Genomic DNA, 20,902 nt, shown 5'->3' on the forward strand with positions numbered 1-20,902 from the left:
CGATATTGAGAAATGAAGAATCTCTCCGGCTGTCCATTTAATTTTTTTAACTGGCAGTTAAGGCAAAATATCAACCGAACTGTCTAACCCAACCCTGAAGGTGTTGCATTTGTTAATCACTGTAAAACATCGTCATCCTTCCCTTAAAATGTTTTCACATCAGGTCGAAAATCCGTGGGTTTAACAAACTCTGAAGCAACACCACAGCAACACCATTTTACAAGACTCTTTGGTACGTTGTTATTAGCAGTTGGCACTCGGTGTCCTAATCATATTAGATGAGGTCACCTCGTCTGAGAAGGCTTCACCAAAAGGTCAATGTTTACATTCTCTGTCGAAACTGATGAGTGCTAATTTGAACCTATAACATGAATGGGTTGTTTGATCCTCAACAACACAAGTATCACTCATGGAAAGTTTTATTCAGATTGAATCATTCATGATAGAGCTAAAGCAATGCAGTATCTCTGCCCAGCCTCCATTATCTTCCCTCAAATTGTCAACTGGCGGAATAAGGAATCTAAAGATAGAAGATTTATCTGCCATGAACAGAAAATTGTCATCTCTACAGACACTCATCCAATCCATGATTGTCTGTTGTTAAGCAAACCGACTGTTTAAACGGAGATACACATCAAGTTCTGTGATTTTTGAGTAAATAATCTACAGATTTGTCCTTTTTAACTGACTTTTCAAAGAACGTGAACCAAACTTTCTTGATTTGATTGTGATGTTGAAAGCATTGGCAAAATTCATTGGATACTTTCTAAGAACTAGATTAAAAAAAAGATTTAATCGGTGTGTCCAAAATTCATTGGATACTTTCTAAGAACGAGATAAAAATAATAATGATTTAATCGGTGTGTGTGTGTGTATAGTTTGTGTTCAGTCTTTGTTGACCGTCTGGGCTTAAAAAAAAAAAAAAAAAAAAAAAAAGGGAGATTCTGTACCAGAAAATCCCAGTCCTGACAGATTCGACAGCCAGCGACGGCGCCTCTGTACTCTCCCCTTCTTCTCCGGTGTGTCGGCGCTAGGACCCAGGGAGCGCGATTCCCATCTCCAGCTGCTGCAGACCCCAAACTGGAAATAAGGCAAAATTTGAGAGGACGAGCCAGAACCTGGCCCTGGATCTAGACCCACAAAGTCTAAGTCTCGTTCACGGATGAGGTCTGGTGCGGAGGCTGCAAGAGGTTCTGGGTGTGAGCAGGTTATCGGTGTGCAGCAGCTCAGAGCTGAAGGTAAGGCGCTGCAACAGCCTGGATCACTAATAACAAAGGCGTTCCGGGCAGCGGGGCATTTAAGGAGGCATTCCGACAACCGGGGGTAAAACAAAAACACTACACAAAACTCCGACCAACTTTGGCCCGGAGCTCGTGCAACGCTAGATCATGAGATGATTCGGGTTTCACCTCGGGCTCGGTGTTCTTGGGAGACACCGCCGTGTGTCTCAAGTTGTTGTGTTGTCGAGATGAGGCGGTCCGCGTCCGCGACCACGCGTGTGCGCGACGTGTCGTCTGTCCAAAACCAGGACACTGTATCTGCAGGACACGGGTGATGCGGTGATTTATGACAAGTGGTCCAAAAAAAAAACAACAACAACCAAAAAAACAGGACGGAACCTAAACGAGAAAATTGGTCTGTGGTCCACTTAGTGCTGCTAGAGCGGCTGCTGCTGTTACTATTTAATGCTAAACCTGATCGAGCTGCCGCCGCCGCCGCCGCTGCCGAAGCTTGTGCTGTTGCCACTGTTACTGTTATTGGTGCTGCTAAAAAAAAATGTTGTTGCTACTGTTAATTTTCTGGTGATGTTAGTTCTGTTTCCTGGAGCTTCCGTCGCCGTGACTGCTGCTAAACCGCAGCTCCAGAAAGATTGCGCACACTTTCACAAAGATGGAAGAAGTTCTTCTTCTGTTGTCTGAGTGAAGTGGATGGTCTTGTCCAGATTACGGTCACCTCCAGGGAGGACGTCGTTCACCAGGTCAGGCCTAAGCTTGGTGTGTTATTTTTCCACCGATTAATGACTGAGCAATTCCACATTTAGGCAACATCCCCCGATTAAAATCGCCCTGTTGACGAAGAGCCACAGGCATCTCAGTGGATTAGCAACTCCTCACATCCTTCTTAGATGTTCAGGTGTGATTTGTAAAACCACAGCCTTTTTATTTTTTGTTGTTGTTTAAATGATGAGACACCAACACCTTTGAAACACCTTTGGATTGAGGTCACCAGACTTATTTTCACTCCATTCTAGACTAGTGGAAAAGAAGGAAAAGGGGGAGATTTGTTTGATCCAAGAAGTATCAGAATATTAGAATGAATAATATCGTAATTAAAAAAACATAAACTACGTTTGATCCAAGAAGTATCAGAATATTATAATGAATAATATTGTAATTGAAAAAAAAACATAAACTATTATATCTGACTCATTATTCAGATATATTATTTGTTTAGACTAAAGGAGTTAAAAACAAAATAATCATAAAAAAATAAGAAAATGACTTTTTTTCCCCACCAAAAATAAAGCCCACTACTACTTTTTTTTTTTTGCAAATCTCTCTTAAAGATCATCATTGTGTCCAGATCTCAAAGCTGTTCTAGAGATTCAACGGGGTTTTTTCCGTTTTTTTTTTCAATCAGGGCTTTAGTTTCTCAATTTCAGATATGACCATCTGTCAGCCATTACTAAACTCCCTCTCTGTCTCTCTCTCTCTCTCTCTCTCTCTCATACACACACACACACACACCGAGAGAGAGAGAGAGAAGAACCGTGTTTGAAGCGGCGTAATCATTAGAGTCCCAGGTTAATGGTACGGATGAATGGAGACGAATGTCCACGCTTCTTGTCCTTTCTCTCTCTGTTTGTCCTGGTGTGTTACAGTCACAGTCAGTTGTCGCCCTGCCTGCGAACGGTTATTTCCTCAGTCACCACAAGTGTTAAGAAATAGGGGAAATTAGTTGTTTTTCCAGTGCGGCAGGTCTGTGACATGTCTGGATTGAAGTCCCGACGGCTGCAGATTTGAAGATGATCACGGAAGTTGGATGTGATGCGTTGAGTTCGGCGTCTTCACATTTAGCTCGTGTCGTGATGACAGCAGAAGTATCTAAAGATGTAAACAGGAACGGCCGGACGTTCCCGTGTGATCGCAGTTACAGGATCCAGGTTTTAGAGGTCGAAGAAGCGTTGGGAGTAAGCAGCTTGATGACGTGTTTAACTTTTACATTTAGGTTGTTAGTTAGTTTTCATTTGTAACGGTTCACCCTGCAAATGGTGGAGCTCAACGGTCTTGACATCATAATGAAAGGTGTAGTTACACTCTGGACCGGTCACCGGTTCACCCTGATGCCCAAGAACAAGCTTCAAAATGTTATTGTGGAGCAATTTCTTTCTTAGGTTTTACTGCGTTACCTGAGGCAGAGAATCACGGCTCCACTCTGCTTTTACAGAACCGGCGATCAAGTATAGTGTTAAAGAAAAGATGCACATTTGATTTGTAGCTACTTGTGTCTGACAACACAACTTAATCGTCAGAACAAAAAAAAGTCTGAGACTCAGCTCAAAGGAGAGCTGAGTTAAATGGTACCTTTAAAAAAAAAAAAAAAACTAAAAATGTTCCTAGAATTTCAAGGAGAGCTGAGTTAAATGGTACCTTTTTTTTAAAAAAAAACAAAACTAAAAATGTTCCTAGAATTTTCCCATTATTAGTGACACATACATCCTGTCCTGTCTTGGTCCAATACCATGAAATGAACAGTTAGAAATGTACTCTGACCACTTTTGATTTCTATGTAATTTGTGAAGTGTAACCTGCTTCAGAAATGAAGACTCAACCGCATTTGTAAACATGAAATAAGAGCGAGCGGGGTTTTTCCTCCCGAAGACCTGGTAAAATGAAGCATATTGGACCTAAGTTGTACTGATTGAGGGGTAAAATCATTCAGACTACATCGCCAAAGTACAAAGTCATGCGTTGGAGACACCATTCTGTAACAACGTTCTGGTTTTTCTCGAGTATTACAGTACTGGGTATTAACCGACTGGGCTGGTTTCTGACTTTGAGACGAAGTAAAGGGTTAAACAAATCTCATCACTTTGGTGATTTTATAACGAGCTTGTTGTGTATGTATCTATACAGTTGAAGGCAGATGTTATATGTTCCTTTATAAGATTTGCTTTTTGGCCATACAGTAAACTGAGTGACGTGATGTCGGTGAAGTAACAAATCTCCGGGTTTGTAGGTGAAAGTCAGTCACGTGAAATGTTAACAACGTGCTCCAGTTAGTAAATATCCAATACAACCTCGTGAAACGCTATCAAACACATTAACGACCCAAAATAAAAAAAAAAAACAAAAAAAAACATCTACTGCGACGCTGTCTGATTCGGTCTCTGGAACAGATCACTGCCGTGACCCGGTTCTCTGTGGAAGCCCTCAATTCAGCCCTGGTTCTCGTTAAACCCCCCCCCTCTGGTCCAAAGCACCGTTACTCTCCGTGGTCTGTGGACCTCAATTTCCCCCTCAGCGGTTGCAGAGCGCGGTGCATGCTGGGAGTTGTAGTCGCGGCGACACGGGCCTCGCCACCGCGAATCCAGGGCGTGGATTGATTGAAACTACATCTCCCAGCTCCAGTCCCAGTCAGCTCCCAGTGCCCCTCAGTCCTCGGTCCTCTCCCAGACCACTGAGACCGGACACACGGAACCACCTCCGACAAGGAGACCCCCGGACTCCTACACGCCGCTCCGGATATTTATGACCACAACCCGTCCAGAGCCGAGATAAGCCGAGAGCAACCGAGTGGAGCCGCGGACGAACCTAGGAGACGCCGAAGGCTCGGACACGGAGGTTCCGGAGTCGCGTCTTCTCGTCGTTCACATGCCATCTGGACCCGATGGTTCGTGAGTGTTTATCATGAATACGTGTTTTTTAGCACGGGATTAGACCCGGGATTATTCCAGAAAACACAGTCAGGGGGACGAGGACAGAGGAGGGGAGACTCGCAGCGGAGGACCGGATTAGGCTCTCATCAGGTTCTAAGATTCTCAGGTTCTGAGGGTTCCGTGGTTCGGAGGTTTGTTGTAATGTCTGTCAGTGCTGAAGTGGTTTTAGACAGTCCCGAGAAACATGGGCCAGGATCCAGCAGGACGAAGCAGTACTCTGGTCGGACAGGGATGCATATTAAAAACCTGTTTCAAACATAGACCTTATATAGTCTGTGGATCCAACACCGAAAGGGAGGGAGGACAGAAGTGGGTCCGGGGTCGGACCTGGAGAGAGAGAGAGAGAGAAAGGGGTGGGGGGCGGGTAGTCCGCTGGAAACTGGGTCTAGACCCAGATAGTCCGCGGAGACTTCGCCGTGAGCGGACCATGTTTTTAAGACCGGGGAGAGATGTTTTTCATCGGACACTCCGGCAGTCCGCACACGGACCGTAGGTGGTGCTCAGCGGCTGTCCCTGCTGTCTGGAACTCTGCCGTAAGTGGAGGTTAGCGGCCACCGTAACGGCGCTTACCCCGGCTGAAGGTGATGACCCGCGGCGACAGAGGTGCTGTGGTGCTTCGAGGCAGGAGCGACGTGTGTTCGGGCACGAGGGCTCCGTGGGCTGTGCACGAGGTTCGGTCTGGGGCTGTAGGGACTGGACCGCGGCCGTTCGGTCGGTGGGTACCTGGGCTGTACGGTCTGGGGGGGTGTCTGTGTCCGGACTGTGGAGACTTCAGTGTATGTTTAGTTCGGTACAAGTTTTCAGTCCGAGTTGCTCGGAAAATGTTCTGTCCATGCAGTTTGCTGTGTTGTTTGGTCTCTCTCTCTCTCTCTCTCTCTTTCTCTGTGTGTGAGAGAGAGAGAGAGAGGGAGAGAGAGTTATTGATTAATGTTATTGGGATATGCTCGTACCTTGACAGGACAGATTTGGTCTGGAAAAACATCATTGGACGTCTTCAGAAGTGCCTGATGACGTCAATGATTCTCTTTTCTTTAGTCAGTAATTGCGGGAGAGCACGTTATGATCAACGATAAATGGTAATAAAGTTGTTGTACAGAAGCAGGGACCTGTTCGGAGACAGGTGATGAAGGTTTGGCGAGGCGGTTCGGGGCGTTCGGAGACAGGGTGTTTGGGTGTTTCGAGGACATGGAAATGGATTTTTGAGACGTTCGAGGCGTTTGGCGGGAGATAAAGTTTGGAGAACAGATCTGGATCTGAAGGTGTCCGGAGAAAGGGGACTGCTGGACGTCCTTGGAGACGTGTTGATTGCGACCATCCTTGTTGTGTCACAGAATGCTGGAGGACTGGAGGAGACGCTGTCACAGAATGCTGGAGGACTGGAGGAGGAGACGCCGTCTGGTCTGGACTGGGTGTTTGCACAAAGGTTTTACCTAAGACACCGACGACATGCGTGTCCGGATTGAGGTGGTCCCGCTCAAGATCCGCGTTGGATTTGTCTTTTTGACGTTTGACATCAACAGCAGCTTTTCACACACTCCTTGGTCTAAAGTCACCTCTTCAAATGTGACTTTGGCCATACATGCTGTAAATAACCGACCGTTTGCTCCTTTATTCACATCTCTCTATGGATTTAGAACAAACTGGCTGCTTTTCATTCACCGCTGCTGATTCTGTCCTGCATGGATTGCTGTAGGAGCCTATCAGAGCACAGCTGGGCCCCCGCAGACATGGGACCCTATAAGCGTTGGCTTTGGTTTGAGGTCTGTTGTAAGCATTTCTTATTGAAAGAAGAAAAAAATAATAATCATAATCGCAGAACAGTAAAAACTGGGGAAGCTCCGGTTAAATCCCTTAACACCATTTACGGAGTTAATCTCTTCTCTTTTTTTTTTCTCTCCATAAAAACCGGCACAAACGTCAGAGGAAAACGTTTCAGTCGTATCAGCACAGAAATGTCAAGAAGAATTTCTTGTCAAACTGTTGAAGTTATGAAAGGAAAATTTGCATTTTATCCATTTGTTTATAATGAATCTAAAACTTAAAAAAAAAAATACCAGAGAATCCAATCCCTATATTAGATGAGATTTTAGAACAAAATAAAAACAAACAAACATGTGAAATAAAAACTTTTAGAAATTTTCGGTTGGTCCTTCACGCTGGTTAGTTCATGGTGGCAACTCATCGACTACTCATTTTTACTTGGCTCATGTGTTGCACTGTTATTGCTGGGCTTAGTGGTTGGTTTTGGGACATTTTGGAATCTGTTGCTCCCCCTGCTGCTGCTGCTGCTGCTGCTGCTATTGAAGCAGATACTGCTGCTGCCAAATCGGGTACAGCTGCTGTTACTTGTGCTGCCAAAGTTGCTCCTACGTCCAAAGCTGGTACCGACGCTACTCGTGCTAAAGTTGCTGCTGATACCTTTAGTGCCGGTGCTGCTGTTACATCTAAAGCCTCTGCTGTTATTGTTGCCGCTGACAAATATTGTGCTTCAAAAACTGCCGCTGCTGTTGCTTTCCAAAGGTGACGTTTGTATTTATGGGCGAAAATAAATATTAAAAAAAAAATTGGAAAATTAGTCATACATCAGAAAGTTCAAACATAGCGGTTAATGGGTGTAACCTCCATGGACTGTATGAGTTTACTCTGATGTGAAGAGCAAAGAAATCTGATGAAAATCAGTAGCGGACAAGGTGACGGCTCTTATCTGGGTGTCATTTCCTGAACAGAAATGTGTTAAGTAAGTGATAAATGCTTTGCTTTACTCTCCAAATTTTCACTTTTTTCCGTCAAGACGATCACCATCACGATCGATAAATACGTTTTGATCTGTTGCCGGCACTGGCAGGATATATTTCTTTGTTTAGCAGGATATATTTCTTTGTTTTTCGCTTTCTTTTTTTTGCAGCTTTATTTCTTTATAGTAGAATCTAGGTTATTTTTTACTAAAATAACATTCTTTGTCTTTTTTCTTTCTTTTTTTTTTTTTTACAGTTTATCGCTGAGAGTGAAGTTGGAGGAGGAACCTTACCTTACCTGCAGGACTCTGCTCCTCTCTGAGGGATGTTGTGTTAAAGAAACACCTATGCAGGTACGCCTGGTATTATAACCGGGCTCCAGAGCCTACGCAAAAGAAAGACACAAACACATCAGACACAACACATCAGTGTCACAAAATGTGAACGAAGTCTGTAGACACTTGCAAATCATTGTATATCATTGTATATTGTATATTTATATACTAACTAGACACAACACATCAGTGTCACAAAATGTTCTCTTAAACGATTTGGTTTAGACCGAAGTCTGTAGACACTTGTAAATCATTGTCAATATGAACAAGAAAAAGGTAAATATTATATACTAACTCTATATATACCATATTTAGTTATTCACTTGTCCCTTGTTTTCTTGGTTGGTTCTACACATTCACTTCTGGTCTGGTCAGTTTGTTTTATGGAAGGTTGTCAAAATGAGTGCCCTCTAGTGGCTGTCAGTGTAAAAAAAAAAAAGAACATTTAAATTATCAGTAGTACAGGAGTAGCACATACTGGTACAATAGGCCTAGAGTGCCCTCTAGTGTAAAACAGTGAACATGTACATTTTCAATGGTACAGGAGTAGCAGATACTGGTACACAAGCCTAGAGTGCCCCCTAGTGGCTGTCAGTGTAAAAAAAATGAACGTACATTTTCAACGGTACAGGAGTAGCAGATACTGGTACACAAGCCTAGAGTGCCCCCTAGTGGCAGTCAGTGTAAAAACAATGAACATGTAAATTTGATTAATTCCTGGATATTTCATGTTTCGTGTCGTTGCCCAGGTGGAACCTACACTAATGAACGTAGCGGATGGAGCCACGGTGAGCAGAGAAATCAGTGCTCAGACAAAAGCATCCACAGGAATGGTGGGAAATCCCCCACAGACACTGACCCCTGAGTTCAGAGGCAATGTTTCCCTCAGTCAGCAGAACAAGAACACTCCAACCTCAGATTGTAAGACGCTCAGAGCCTGCCTGGACTCCGGCAGCTCGTCTCACCAGCCCAATAATGCAGCCATGTCAGGAGAGAAGCGAGCAGACAAAAGACTAGAGAACTCCAAAATCAAGGTGGATGGTATTTTCTCTTCGCCACCGCGGTCAGGCGGCGTGAAGGCCAGCTGCGAGGACTCGAACCCCTGCCACAGTAATGTGATGTCCGGCAGAAAAGCCCAGTCCCTATCTGCTGGCTTTCAGTGCTCAGCCATGTTCAAACCAGCTCCACCTGTTGCCTTCCTGCCTTCCCCTAACTTCTCCTCTCCGCTCTGTAAAATCACTCTGCCACCAGCACTGGGTCAGATCACGGCACTGAGAGAAGCCACGTCCGGTCAGTTCCACAAAAATGTCCAGCCTCAGACCTCGGGTCTCCTGAGGTCTTATCCGTACCAGTTCTCTGTAGGTCGGACTTCTTCTGCAGAGAGGAAATCAGGGTCGTCCTCCTCCAAACTAAAGTCCAACCATTCGCTGAGCAGGAACTCGAAGTCTGCGGGAGAACACAAGTCCTTAGCCTCCGTGGTGGCCCCAACGGCGATGGCCCTGCCGTTGCAACACCCGTCCATGAGTTCAGCGGCTCCGACCCACTACACCATCTCTCCCACTGCTGCCATCTGCTGCGGTTCGGCACTGGCCAGCATCACCTCTCAGAGCAGACTGCTCAACCATGTGGAGAAGAACAGAAACTCTCTGAAAACCTCTCTGCAGTCGGCCTCTGAGGACCGCATCGTCTGTCCGGGAGAATCCAGAGATGTCCCCCTGGACCTGTCGGCGAAATCCAAGCGTCCGAAATGCATCGGCGATGCTCCGGCTTCTCCACTGGACACGCACGGCGCCGAATCGAATCCGAAGGAGTTCCTGAACTCGAAGAGGTCGTACAGTTCGGCGGCGCAGTTCCCCGTTTTACCGAACACCCACAGAAATGGTTCTCACCCGAAACACACCCATAACCACCAGACACCCGACCACAAAGCCGCCTGGGGTAAAGGGTCCTCGGAGGATTCGATAAAAAATATCCCAGGGACATACGTAGGTGTGGCCAGTCCCATCCTGGCATCTACTCTGCGAGGGAAAGACGGAAAGGGAACATTTGCAGACGAGCTGCAGAGTTTCGCCAAGCAGGAGCTCATTTCGATCGTTGATCAAGGAGAACATGTGTCGTCAGGGGGAAAAAAGTTATCCTGCGCGATGAAGAGCAGTCAGCATTCTCACGGTGTCGCACACGCGAAAAACACCAGCACAGCCATAACTAAGAATGGCTCTTCTAAAGGAGCTCTGAAATCTGCTCTGTCCAGCTCAAACTCCAATTCCGCCGGGGCCTACTCCACCAGCGTCAGTCCAACGTGGCTGAAGGCATCTCACCTGCCTCACCCGGGTCAGAAGAAAGGAATCCACGCATCTCCGAAAACCAAAGGAACCGCGGGGTTCCCTGGTCATCACCGCAGTCAGTCCTGTCCTGACGAAGATCAGTGGGAGGCGCTCAAGTCTCCACTGCCCAGCCTCACCTCCGTCATCAAACAGCAACCCGTGGAAACCTCTGAGGCTCAACCTCAGCCGTCACCCGTCGCAGCAGCGAAAACGGACCTTCCGAAGCCCGGGAGCCACGAACCTCCTCCGAAACGTTCCGCTTTTCCATCCTACTGGTCTGTGGAGAAGTGGCACGGAGCGGCGTCCCCGGAACCTCTGGAGAACCATCAAGATGAGAGCGGCAGCGAGAGAATCAAAAAGAGCTCCTCAAAACCCGGACAGCCGCATCCTTTCAGTGGCTGCACATCTGCCAAGGAGAAGAAAACGGAGAGCAAACTCGCCCAGGTGTTAGAAGGGGACATGCTGAGGACAGAAGGTGTGGCGTCGCTCGGTCTTGCAGGTGAACATGTAGAGGGAAAGGCCAAATCTGTACTGACAGGCCAGGGTGAGGAGGAGAGAGGAGGAAGGGTGCGGGAAAACCCGGAGAGGGAAACAAATGGAACCAAAGAGGAGTCGCCAGGAAAATCGAACCCAGCTGCTGCAGTCAAACAGAAGAAAGGCAATCCTAAAAAAGTGACCAGGGAGAAGACGGCGGAGACGATAAAGAAAGCTGCAGAGAAGAAACAAAACGAGGAGGAAAACACTCCAAATAAAATATTCTCCAATAAAAAGGTAAATTCTTTGGAGTTATTTTTCAGGCATGGGCAAAGTAAGGCCCGTGGGCCTGATGTGGCCCGTTCAGCTTTTTAATCCGGCCCGCGGGCCAGTACTAGTCGATAGGTCATTTGGCTCCCGCGGGGCCACACAAAATGACTTGGTGGGCCACATTTGGTCCCCAGGCCTTGAATTGGTGTGTGTCTGGGTTTTATATGGGGGGGATTCTACTGTATCAAAACATACAGGATTCTGAACTCCCCATAAGAATGAATGCGAGTGTGAATGGATGACTGTCTCTTTCACTCACTCAATCGCTGTGTTTCAGCAGAAAAAACAACCTTCACCGATTCTGGAGCAAAGTCTGCCTGCGACAAAACACTGTTCTCCGGGTAAAGAGACGACGAAGAAAAACAAGATCACTACCGCAAATGTGGAACTTTCAGTCCAGAGAACCCAGAAGAAACCAGGTGAGCTCTTTAGCATGGACTCGTCTTAGAATACTCCTTGTGGTTTTCTGATTGGGCCAGTGATGGAGACTGTTTTTTTTGTGTGTGTGTATGTGTCGTCTCCGTGTCATACTTTTAAGAGTTCTCTGTGCTCAAACCTGTTTCAGTCAGTTCCAGTCCTGGGAGGACAGAGACTCTAGTGTCGCCTGAAAGTCTGGACTCTTCTGTTCAGGACGCAGACAAAGACACAGATACGACCTTCCCCAGACTGAGGAGAGGACGGCGGAGACTGGACGAGTCTCGGCTCGACCTGTGGGGCTTCGCGACACCTTCACCCCCTCCTCCACCTCCACCGCCACCTCCTCCTCCTCCTCCTCCGCCACCTTCTTCGGCTTCTCCTCCAGCTTCGCCCTCGTCTCCTGCAACCCCCACTCCAGTCCCCCGGCGTCCCAGAGGGAGACCGCGTTTAAAACCAGATTGTGGAAATCCGGGTAAGAACCGGGTGAGCAGCACCGAGGGTGACACGCCTACTCAGAAGAAACGCCAGAGATATTGCGGCAAAAAGTACCAAAGGGAGGACGTCATCGCTAAGAAGGACAAGCCGGAGGATGGAGGAGGACAAGCTGAAGAATCACGCCGTCTCAGACGCGAATCTGAAGGTCCAGCAGGTACTTTGTCTTTGTTTTTGTCAATGCGTTGATGGTAAAAATGACTGACAGAAAATGTTTTGATGTAAAAAAAAAAAAGTCTTTACAGTGGTCCCTCTCCTATCGCGGTAGTTGCGTTCCAAGACCCAGCGCAAAATGGGACAAATCGCAAACTAGAGGCGAGATAGTTATTATATCATTAACGTATATATTTACTCTTTACGAACCTCTCCTACACTGTTATCAACCCTCCCTAGACTGTATTCGTGAGCCAATCAGCATAAAGAACAGCAGAGCATGCTCAATTAGCCAATAGTACACTGAGTACGTATTGTGTTAGCCAATAGTATGGCTAATACAATCTCGTCTAGGTAAACAAAGCTAGCAGAGATCGCAAATGCGCTTTTTTCCACATTTCTAAAGCCAAAACTTTCCTATGTATAATTATTTTATAATGTGTTTTAGTCTTATTTTTTGCTATATTTCGCGATGTAGCGTAAACATTTTTACAAGATCGGATTAAAAAAAAAATCTTTGATGTAGTGACGTAGAGAAAGGAGAACCACGATATAGAAACGGAACACTGTATTTATACTGGGTTTTTTTTTACCATGAAATAAAAAGTATTGGAAATAAAATAATCACTTCTTCAAATGTCACCGAACACAGATCCACAGACCGATCCATATCTCAGCCCCGCTGCCTCCAGCCCAGAAACTCCTCCCTTCAGAAGCCTCATGACCAGATCGGGATCGGTGAGAAGAGACGAGGACATCGAGGGTTCTGCAGAGAACAGTGACAAGCCTTCGGGGAAGAGGAAGTTCAAGAGCAAACACCTAAGTGACGGCGTGGAGCAGAAGGTCACCGCCTCCATGTCTTCGTCGTCGTCGTCGTCGAGATGTTTGTTTCATGGCGCCTGATTTTTCCTGTTGTTCTGATAAATGCGTCTGTTTTTTTTAGACGAAGACCAAATGTCTGGGTAAAAGAAAGGTCCCCACCCCTCCGGAGGAAGTCCCCGAAATAAGGAGAAGAGACAGTCCTTCGCCCGTGTCCAGAACACTTCTATCCTCTCCGTCCAAAAAAAGTTTGTCAGGACGTAGCAGTGGTTCAGAGTCTCCAAAGAAAAGATCGGTCCCTCCAGAGGTTCGTCGACTCATAGTGAATAAAAATGCCGGAGAAACGCTGCTGCAGCGAGCTGCTCGACTGGGTTATCAGGTAAAGAAAAAAAGAAAACTAATTCTCTATCAGCTTCTGATGAAAGATTGAGAAGAACAGAGTAACAAGATATCTGTACCGTCTGCGTTCTACGAACAGGAAGTGGTGGAGTACTGTCTAGAGAAGGACGTCGGGGAGGTGAATCGACGAGATAACGCTGGCTACACGGCTCTGCACGAGGCCTCGTCCAGGGGCTGGACACAGATCGTCCAGATCCTGCTAAAACACGGAGCTGATGTCAACTGCAGCGCTCAGGACGGGACACGGTGAGAAAACGCATTGCTGATGACGCGAAGGTTTATCACTCATCAATGATACTGGCAGGAAGATGAACACATTTTCCTGACTATAAGTTGCACTTGTATTCATCCTTTGGCTGGGTTTGGACTTGTACTCAAGTGCGACTTATATAAAAAATATATAATTTCACGTGTTTGTTATTTTCACACTGACAGCCACTAGAGGGCACTCTAGGCCTGTGTACCAGTATCTGCTACTCTTGTACCTCTGAAAATGTACATGTTCATTATTTTCCTACTGACGGCCGCTAGAGGGCACTGGTGCGACATACACTACGGACTGACTTGTAGTCCCTAAAATATACGGTACATAGACATTTCTAACAAGACACTGACAGAAAAATATGATATTGATTTATCACTCATCGCTGCCAGGAAAAACGAGACGATCATTTATCGGAGATAATTTTCCGTTGCTTTCCATTGACAAGAAATAAAGGGAAGATGAGGAAGAGGAGATGATAATGTGTCACTCAATACTGACAGAAGGATGAGGTTTTCACTCATCGCTCATTACTGGAAGGAAATTAAATTATCATCGATTGCGAAAAACAGTGGCAGGAAGATGAGGTTGGAATTCATCTCCCAGTTTACACTCCTTTCACGGATTTACCTGTGGTGTAAATAATAAACAACAACAACGGGAGGATTCTAAATTCTGTTGTGCATATGTTTCTGACTATAGGATGTTACATTTCTTTTAGGCCACTTCATGATGCAGTAGCCAGTGACAACCTCCCCATCGTGTGGCTGCTCCTGAACCACGGCGCTGACCCGACTCTGGCCACATATTCTGGACACACACCTGTCAAACTGGCTCAGAGTCACGGCATGAAGACTTTCCTCACTGGTATTTTTTTTATTTTTTTATTATTATTTATTTAACGTAAAATACACTAACTTTACACTATAGATGGCAAAGAGAAGGCTATAAGCATTTTAGCATTCTAGCCTTCATGCATGACTTTTACATGTCATTTATCTTAGTTCACACGAACGCTCCATCTCTCTGCTCCTGACCCGAGAACAGACTACCTTTTGGTTTTGTCAAACCAACCTGGTCAAAACGAAGAACACTTTCATTAACTGTACCTTTTTTCCCCCTCATCCTTTGTCTTGCAGAGTATTTCAGTGACCTTGAAGGCCGGACCGAGCAGGATTCCAACTTCAAGTGGGATTTTTATAGCAGCTCGCTGTTTGGTGAGGGGAAAAAAAAAAATCAGTATTTACTCAGTTGTAACAGTAATCCGTTTTATCTTGTTGTTTCTAACGCTTCTAACTGTCACGATAATGGATTCAGACACATATATTATTTTTATTAATTCACTTGTTCAGACACATATATTATTTTTATTAATTGACTTGTTGTTATTATTATTATTTTGGTAATTATTCTTTTTGTTGTTATTATTATTACGACTATTATTATTATTATCAATATCATTATTATTATAACTTTTTTTTATTATTAATGTTATTATAATTATTATCTGTGTTGCAACAATTATAAGTAATATAGAAATGAGCAGATCAGGGGGCGCGCACTGAGATGGTGAATATGTTGGTGATGGAGAGAAGAGATTTAAACCTCAGAGGAGATTTTTTGGATGTCTTGAAAGAGGGGCATGAAGGTGGTTGGGGTCAAAGTCAAGGAAGCAGGGGATAGGGTGAGATGAAGAGCTGAAAGAAGAAAAAGAAACATTGTTTTGTTTTAGGAGAGTGTGCTACGGACGTTGAAAGTGTAATTGACGCCCCCGTACAAATGATGTAAATGAACGAGGTACTGCATGAGAACAGATGGAGGAGAGACAGGTGATCAAGTGTTAGTGTTTGGGACATAGATTTCCAGCAAAGCTATAGCTGAGAGGTTCAGTTTGTGGTTTTTTTTTTTTTTTTGCTGAGAAGAAGTACCACAGATGCGATACTCACTTTGAGTGACCTGTTCAAGAAGTTCAGAGAAGGTCGGGAGCCTTTGGTACGACACGCCAGGGCAACACGCCAGGGCGGTGAACGACAACATGTAAGGATTGTGAGGCGGTAGTTAGGAGCGCTGATGACATTGTCATCTGTGGTGAGAGTAGGGAGGAGGTGGAAGGTGGAGCAACTTAAGGTCAACCACGCAAAGAAAATGTGAAGAATGGGGTGCAGGCCAAATGGAATGGAATGGAATGGAATGGAGACGAGCATCAAGGGTAATTTGTGACAGAAGAATAGCAGCGGAAAGAAGAAGACGAATAGTAATGTTTACTGTCATGAAAGAAGACAAGAAACAATAGGACTTCACACGAAGTATTAAAAGAACACAACTATTGTTTTATATGAAGCTTAAATACACCATAAATAATAAATCAGTGTGTTTTGACTGAGGTAAAGTTCTCTGCCCGATGTTCATCAGAACTTTATGAATTATTAACTGAATATTCTTTTAATTGTCATTGATATTTATTTATAATAAAAATAGTGATTTATTTTCTTAATTTGTTTTTTTTGGTAAGTAAAATTTTCTTACATTTAAAAAAAAAAAAAAAAAAAAAGAAAAAAACTTTGCTTCAAAGTGATCAGCATTACTCTTAACTCACAGTCCAATAGAGGGCGTCCTAACCCACTGTTTCTCCTCTGGACTTTGCAGAGACGGAGCAGGAACCCTGCTGGGAAGAGCAGAATCAGACAGAGAAGAGTGATGGGGATTCCGACAAAGACTGTCTCCTGTTTGAGTTTTCATCCGACCCTCTGCTGCCCTGTTACTACGTCCAGGTCTCACTGAGCCAGGGGTGAGTCCACAGAGACCAGATCTGGATGAAAACCATTGAGACCTGAGAGAGAGAGAGAGAGAGAGAAAGATACCAGCGAAAAGAAGTTTTAGAGAACAAACTGATGTTAGATCAGTGGATCTCTATTATTTTCTATCATGCCCCCCCCCTTGTGGACAAAAATGTTTTTTACGCCTCTCTCTTACTGCCCCAACCCACTCCTCCACACCTCCGCATTGAAATACTATTGAGAACCTGATGAACATGTATATTTTTATCAGTACAAACCACTGTAGGAGTTGCTGCCACCTAGTGACTGGAGGTTTGTTATCATTCAAGCATTACAGCAGTGGTCCAGCGTGCCAAATTCCATATTCTGCCATGCCCCTCTAGGGGCCCCGCCCCACTATTTAATACTGGTTTAGGATCATGTTAAAATTACCTAATTTACATTGTATTTCCTATTATTTTTAGGTTACTTGTGCTTTATATTGTAAATTAGATTTAATACACCAGGTGTACGACTTCTTATTTTTATTTTATTTATTTATTTATTTATTTATTTTTCATTTCCAGCTTCTGTAACTGGTTCCTTCTGACGGATGTCCTGAAACGTCTGAAGATGTCGGCGAGGATCTTCAGGGCTCGGTACCCTCACCTGGAGGTGGTGAGTGTGTCTCGCTCCGAACTGTGGCGACAAGTGTCCATCAGTCAGGTGAGCACCTCCTTAGCTCCGACGTCCAAAGGGAAGAAGAAGAAGAAAGGGACGAAGGAGGACTCGGAGCAGGAGGACGAGGAGAAGGACGGACTCGTGGAACTGGTCCGCTGTGTTCCAGAGGTCCAGAGACTGCTGGGATCTTCTGTTCACGTCCTAGAAGAAGACGACGAGGAAGAGCAACAGGAGGAGGAGGAGGAGGAGGAGGAGGAGGAGAAAAAACAGACCAAGCCCAGAGGACGATAGCAGGAGGTGAAGTTTTTCGCAAGCGACGTTCCCGTCCGCGAGTAGCAGTAGAAGCTTCGAAAGACTTGTCCAGTTTCCAGCAGTGACCTCAGAGAGGTAACGATGACCAGGACCTTCGCAGAAGAATGTACAGAGAAGGACATCAGGTTCAAGTTCTTCTCCAAAGGATTATTTATACATCATTGAGACTTTTTTTCCCCCGACGGCAAATCAGGAGAAAGGAGCTGGTCCACCCGCAGCCAAATCAACCAGATTGTGTTTAGAGTGTTCTTTCTGATTTTTGACTACGTTCCTTAAGGGGACGAGATTTTGGACTGAGGTTCGAGAAGGTTTCTGTAGAAACCAGAAACCAAAGGCACATAAAACAGATCAGGTTCCTCTACTCTCTGTCTCTGTTCATCTGATGGAGCCTCTGAGGTTCTTCTAAGAATCTTCTGCTAGCGTTTGTGATGGTTCCTCTGTTCAGATGTTTTTTGCTAAGGTCCCCTAAGGTCTCTCAAAGGGTCCGTGTGGTTCCTCTGCAGGCTTCTGCGATGTCTCTCCCTCCTCTGGTTCTTGTGAGGTTTCTCCGAAGGTTCTCCTGAGGTCTGAGGTCCCCGGTTCCTGCTCTCCTCAAGAAACCACGACGTAGAACCAGACATGTTCAGCAGTCACGTTTTCCTCCTCCTGAACTCTGAACTGAATCAAAATGAGTCCTGTGGATCTCTCAATCTCTCTCAGAGGACACGCCCCTGACACTGCAGTGTTGCCCCCCCCCCCCCCCCCCCCCACCCTCTCCTCAGTTCCCAGAGTGATTTGTGTTTGACTCCCTAAGTGTTTATTTAAGGTCTTTATGATTAATATATTTGAGGGTTTTTGTGGGGTTGGTACTGGTTTTGAGATGATGATCAGATTATTAATCCCTTTATTCTCCATCATCAGTGTTTCACAGCTGAAGTACAGTTTTAATGTACTGGTGCTAAAGATAGTAAGTTCATAGATAAGTTTTGTGTTGACAATCAATTACATTTTGGTTTGAAGTCACAAACTAATAAAGTTTAAGAGACTAAAGGTTTAAAGAAAAGTTTAGTTTAGTTAAAAAACCAAGAAGGAAGAGAGAGTCTGATCTGTTATGAGTTTCTTTTATAAAAAAAACAAAACAAAAAAACAAAAAAAAAACAAGAATAAAGCATGATTGTAAATCTCTGGTTTTTCTCACTGTCTTCCTTATATATTTTATAACTGCACTATACCACAGTTTAATTTAAATATACATTGAAATAATGTCCAGGTGATCTTGGACACTTGTGGTAGTACTGGGGTCTCCTTGTCTAATAGTTATTTATGTACCTAATAAACTGGGTGGCACCATGCTCACTATAGATATTTATATATATATATATATATATAAATATACGTGTATATATATTTATAGTATATATTCAAAAGTCTGAATATATATATACAGAAAGTGTGAATATATATCATATATCATCATATATACTGTATATACAGTACATATATGAACAGAATAACAACAACTTTTTACTGTTTTAATAGTAAAACACTACACATTTACAATCAAAAAATTGCATTCAATCACAAAGTCCATAGATACACATTTAAAAACAATACATGTCTTTAGATGCTCCCCCCCCCCCTGTTCAATGATTTGAGTACAGGGGCCAGAGGAGCCACTGTAGATCCGTGTACAAGATGTGATGACTTACCTGCTGCTGCCTCTCGGACTGGACCTGGGTACGGAAGGCTTCAGGTTCGAATCCACCAGCTGCCAAGTCACCACTGAGGTGCCCCATTGCTCCCCGGGCGCCTGAAGCTGCCCACTGCTCACCTTGGTGATGGGTTAAAAGCAGAGGCTCAGTTTCGTTGTATCCCCGTGGTACAATGATAATGCAGACCATAAAAAAAGTATATATATATTATATATATATATAGGTATATATTCAGTATATATACATGTTAGTATATTATAGTATATTATATTTAGCGCACCTGAATATAAGCTAACTTTAAAAAGAAAAAAAATAGTGTACATATAAAGGCTGCACTTCTCTATAAGCCGCAAGTGTCCACGTAGTTACATGAGATAATTCTTTTTTCCGAACAGTGTCTGTAACACGGCTGGTCACACGTTACCTTTTTCCTGCTTTGGCGCCCCGACTGTAGTTGGAATGTACAGGGGGAAACTTAGTGCTCTGCTCCAGAGCCGAAGCTAACATTAGCTCCGGAGCTAACTCTCTTCACTTTATTTTTGTCCACAGCAGAGGTAAACACAAACAGGGAAGTTGGGGTCTTTATTAAGTCACCCAGAGCACAACAGTACATAACAGCATTCAATTCTCGCGAGAGTTTCGCGGTATTTTACGGTAGGTACAATATTTTCATTATTTTCGTGATAAAAACATTTTTAACCTAAAGTATATAAACAATTAAAATATAGCAAACTGTCTGTCCGCCACTACTGTACGTTGCTGTAAAGTTTGTGCTCGACTGTTTGGTGAAAGTTAACCCTAATTTAACGCCTAAGATGAACGCTGATCATCTTCTCAGGCTTCTGTCGCTAAGCCCAAACGAAGCTGACAGTTAACAGGCCTTTTTCTTCACAATAATCCGCACTGTGCTCGGCACTCCTCTGTTTACTCTCCTCTCTCTTTGGTCCCGGGTTGATTACCTGATGCGCTCACCTGCGTCTCCACTCCGGTGCTCTTCCCCCGGCAGCTGAGTGCTAACTTCCGCCGCGGCCCCACAATGTGCATGTGCATTGAATTTTTAATTTATAATTAGAATGTATTTTACGTTGTTTGTCATGGTCGTGTAGTTAATTTATTATATACGCAATATGTATGTCTTATATTTCCATTCTACAACTCTACTGTGCATAGAATTGTGGGAAAGGGTAATACACCCTACGGAGGGTTGATAACACTGTGGGACAGTTGAGATTTAACTTTATTGAGCCCGCAAAAGTTATTTTTTCTTCATTTCTTCATTCTTTTTGCACAATTTTTCAGTTGTAAATCGTGTTTAAATTGCAATTGTAAAATAAATGGCGTTAACAATCCATCTGTAGTAATAATGATGATAATTTAAGTCGACCTGCTGCTCTTTTTTGCCTCTAGATGGCGCCACATGCATAAGTTGAAAAGCCTAAAAAAACAATATTATTTAATATTAATTTTTTTTTTTTTAAAAATCCGAAAAAAGTAAAATATTTTACAATCACTACTAAGCCCTACTTACTTTTATCCAAACATATCATGTTTTTTAATTTAAACGTTTAATTTAAACCTTTTGAACAAATACATCCTCTTTACTTACATGATTAAAATACCAAATTTGGTAATAAACCGTTTTCCGTGTCTTTAAGATTGTTGACTGCTGAGTTCTTAGGTTTACGAGATTTGACTGTGGAACATTTGGTTCCTGCTCCTTTCCTCTGTGCAGACATGTTTTACTGTGGTGTCAGGTGACCCCGAGGGTAACTAAAGTTTATTC

The 20,902-nt window shown here is 44.1% G+C and overlaps 1 protein-coding gene across 1 annotated transcript; it reads left to right on the forward strand.

Annotated features, from left to right (window-relative positions):
• The first annotated feature begins 959 nt into the window (after positions 1-959).
• Positions 960-18,554, forward strand: bcorl1 (BCL6 corepressor-like 1). Its single transcript, XM_017039427.2, has 12 exons — positions 960-1,238; positions 7,931-8,027; positions 8,759-11,104; positions 11,415-11,556; positions 11,703-12,203; positions 12,852-13,042; positions 13,143-13,397; positions 13,497-13,663; positions 14,401-14,546; positions 14,819-14,896; positions 16,326-16,467; positions 17,023-18,554. Exons 2-12 carry the CDS (start codon positions 8,022-8,024, stop codon positions 17,405-17,407), a joined length of 4,359 nt encoding a protein of 1,452 aa, XP_016894916.1. The 5' UTR covers positions 960-1,238; positions 7,931-8,021; the 3' UTR covers positions 17,408-18,554.
• The last annotated feature ends 2,348 nt before the right edge of the window (positions 18,555-20,902 follow it).

The sequence above is a fragment of the Cynoglossus semilaevis genome, chromosome 15, assembly GCF_000523025.1.
Source record: "Cynoglossus semilaevis isolate Cse_v1.0 chromosome 15, Cse_v1.0, whole genome shotgun sequence".
Taxonomy (NCBI): Eukaryota; Metazoa; Chordata; class Actinopteri; order Pleuronectiformes; family Cynoglossidae; genus Cynoglossus; species Cynoglossus semilaevis.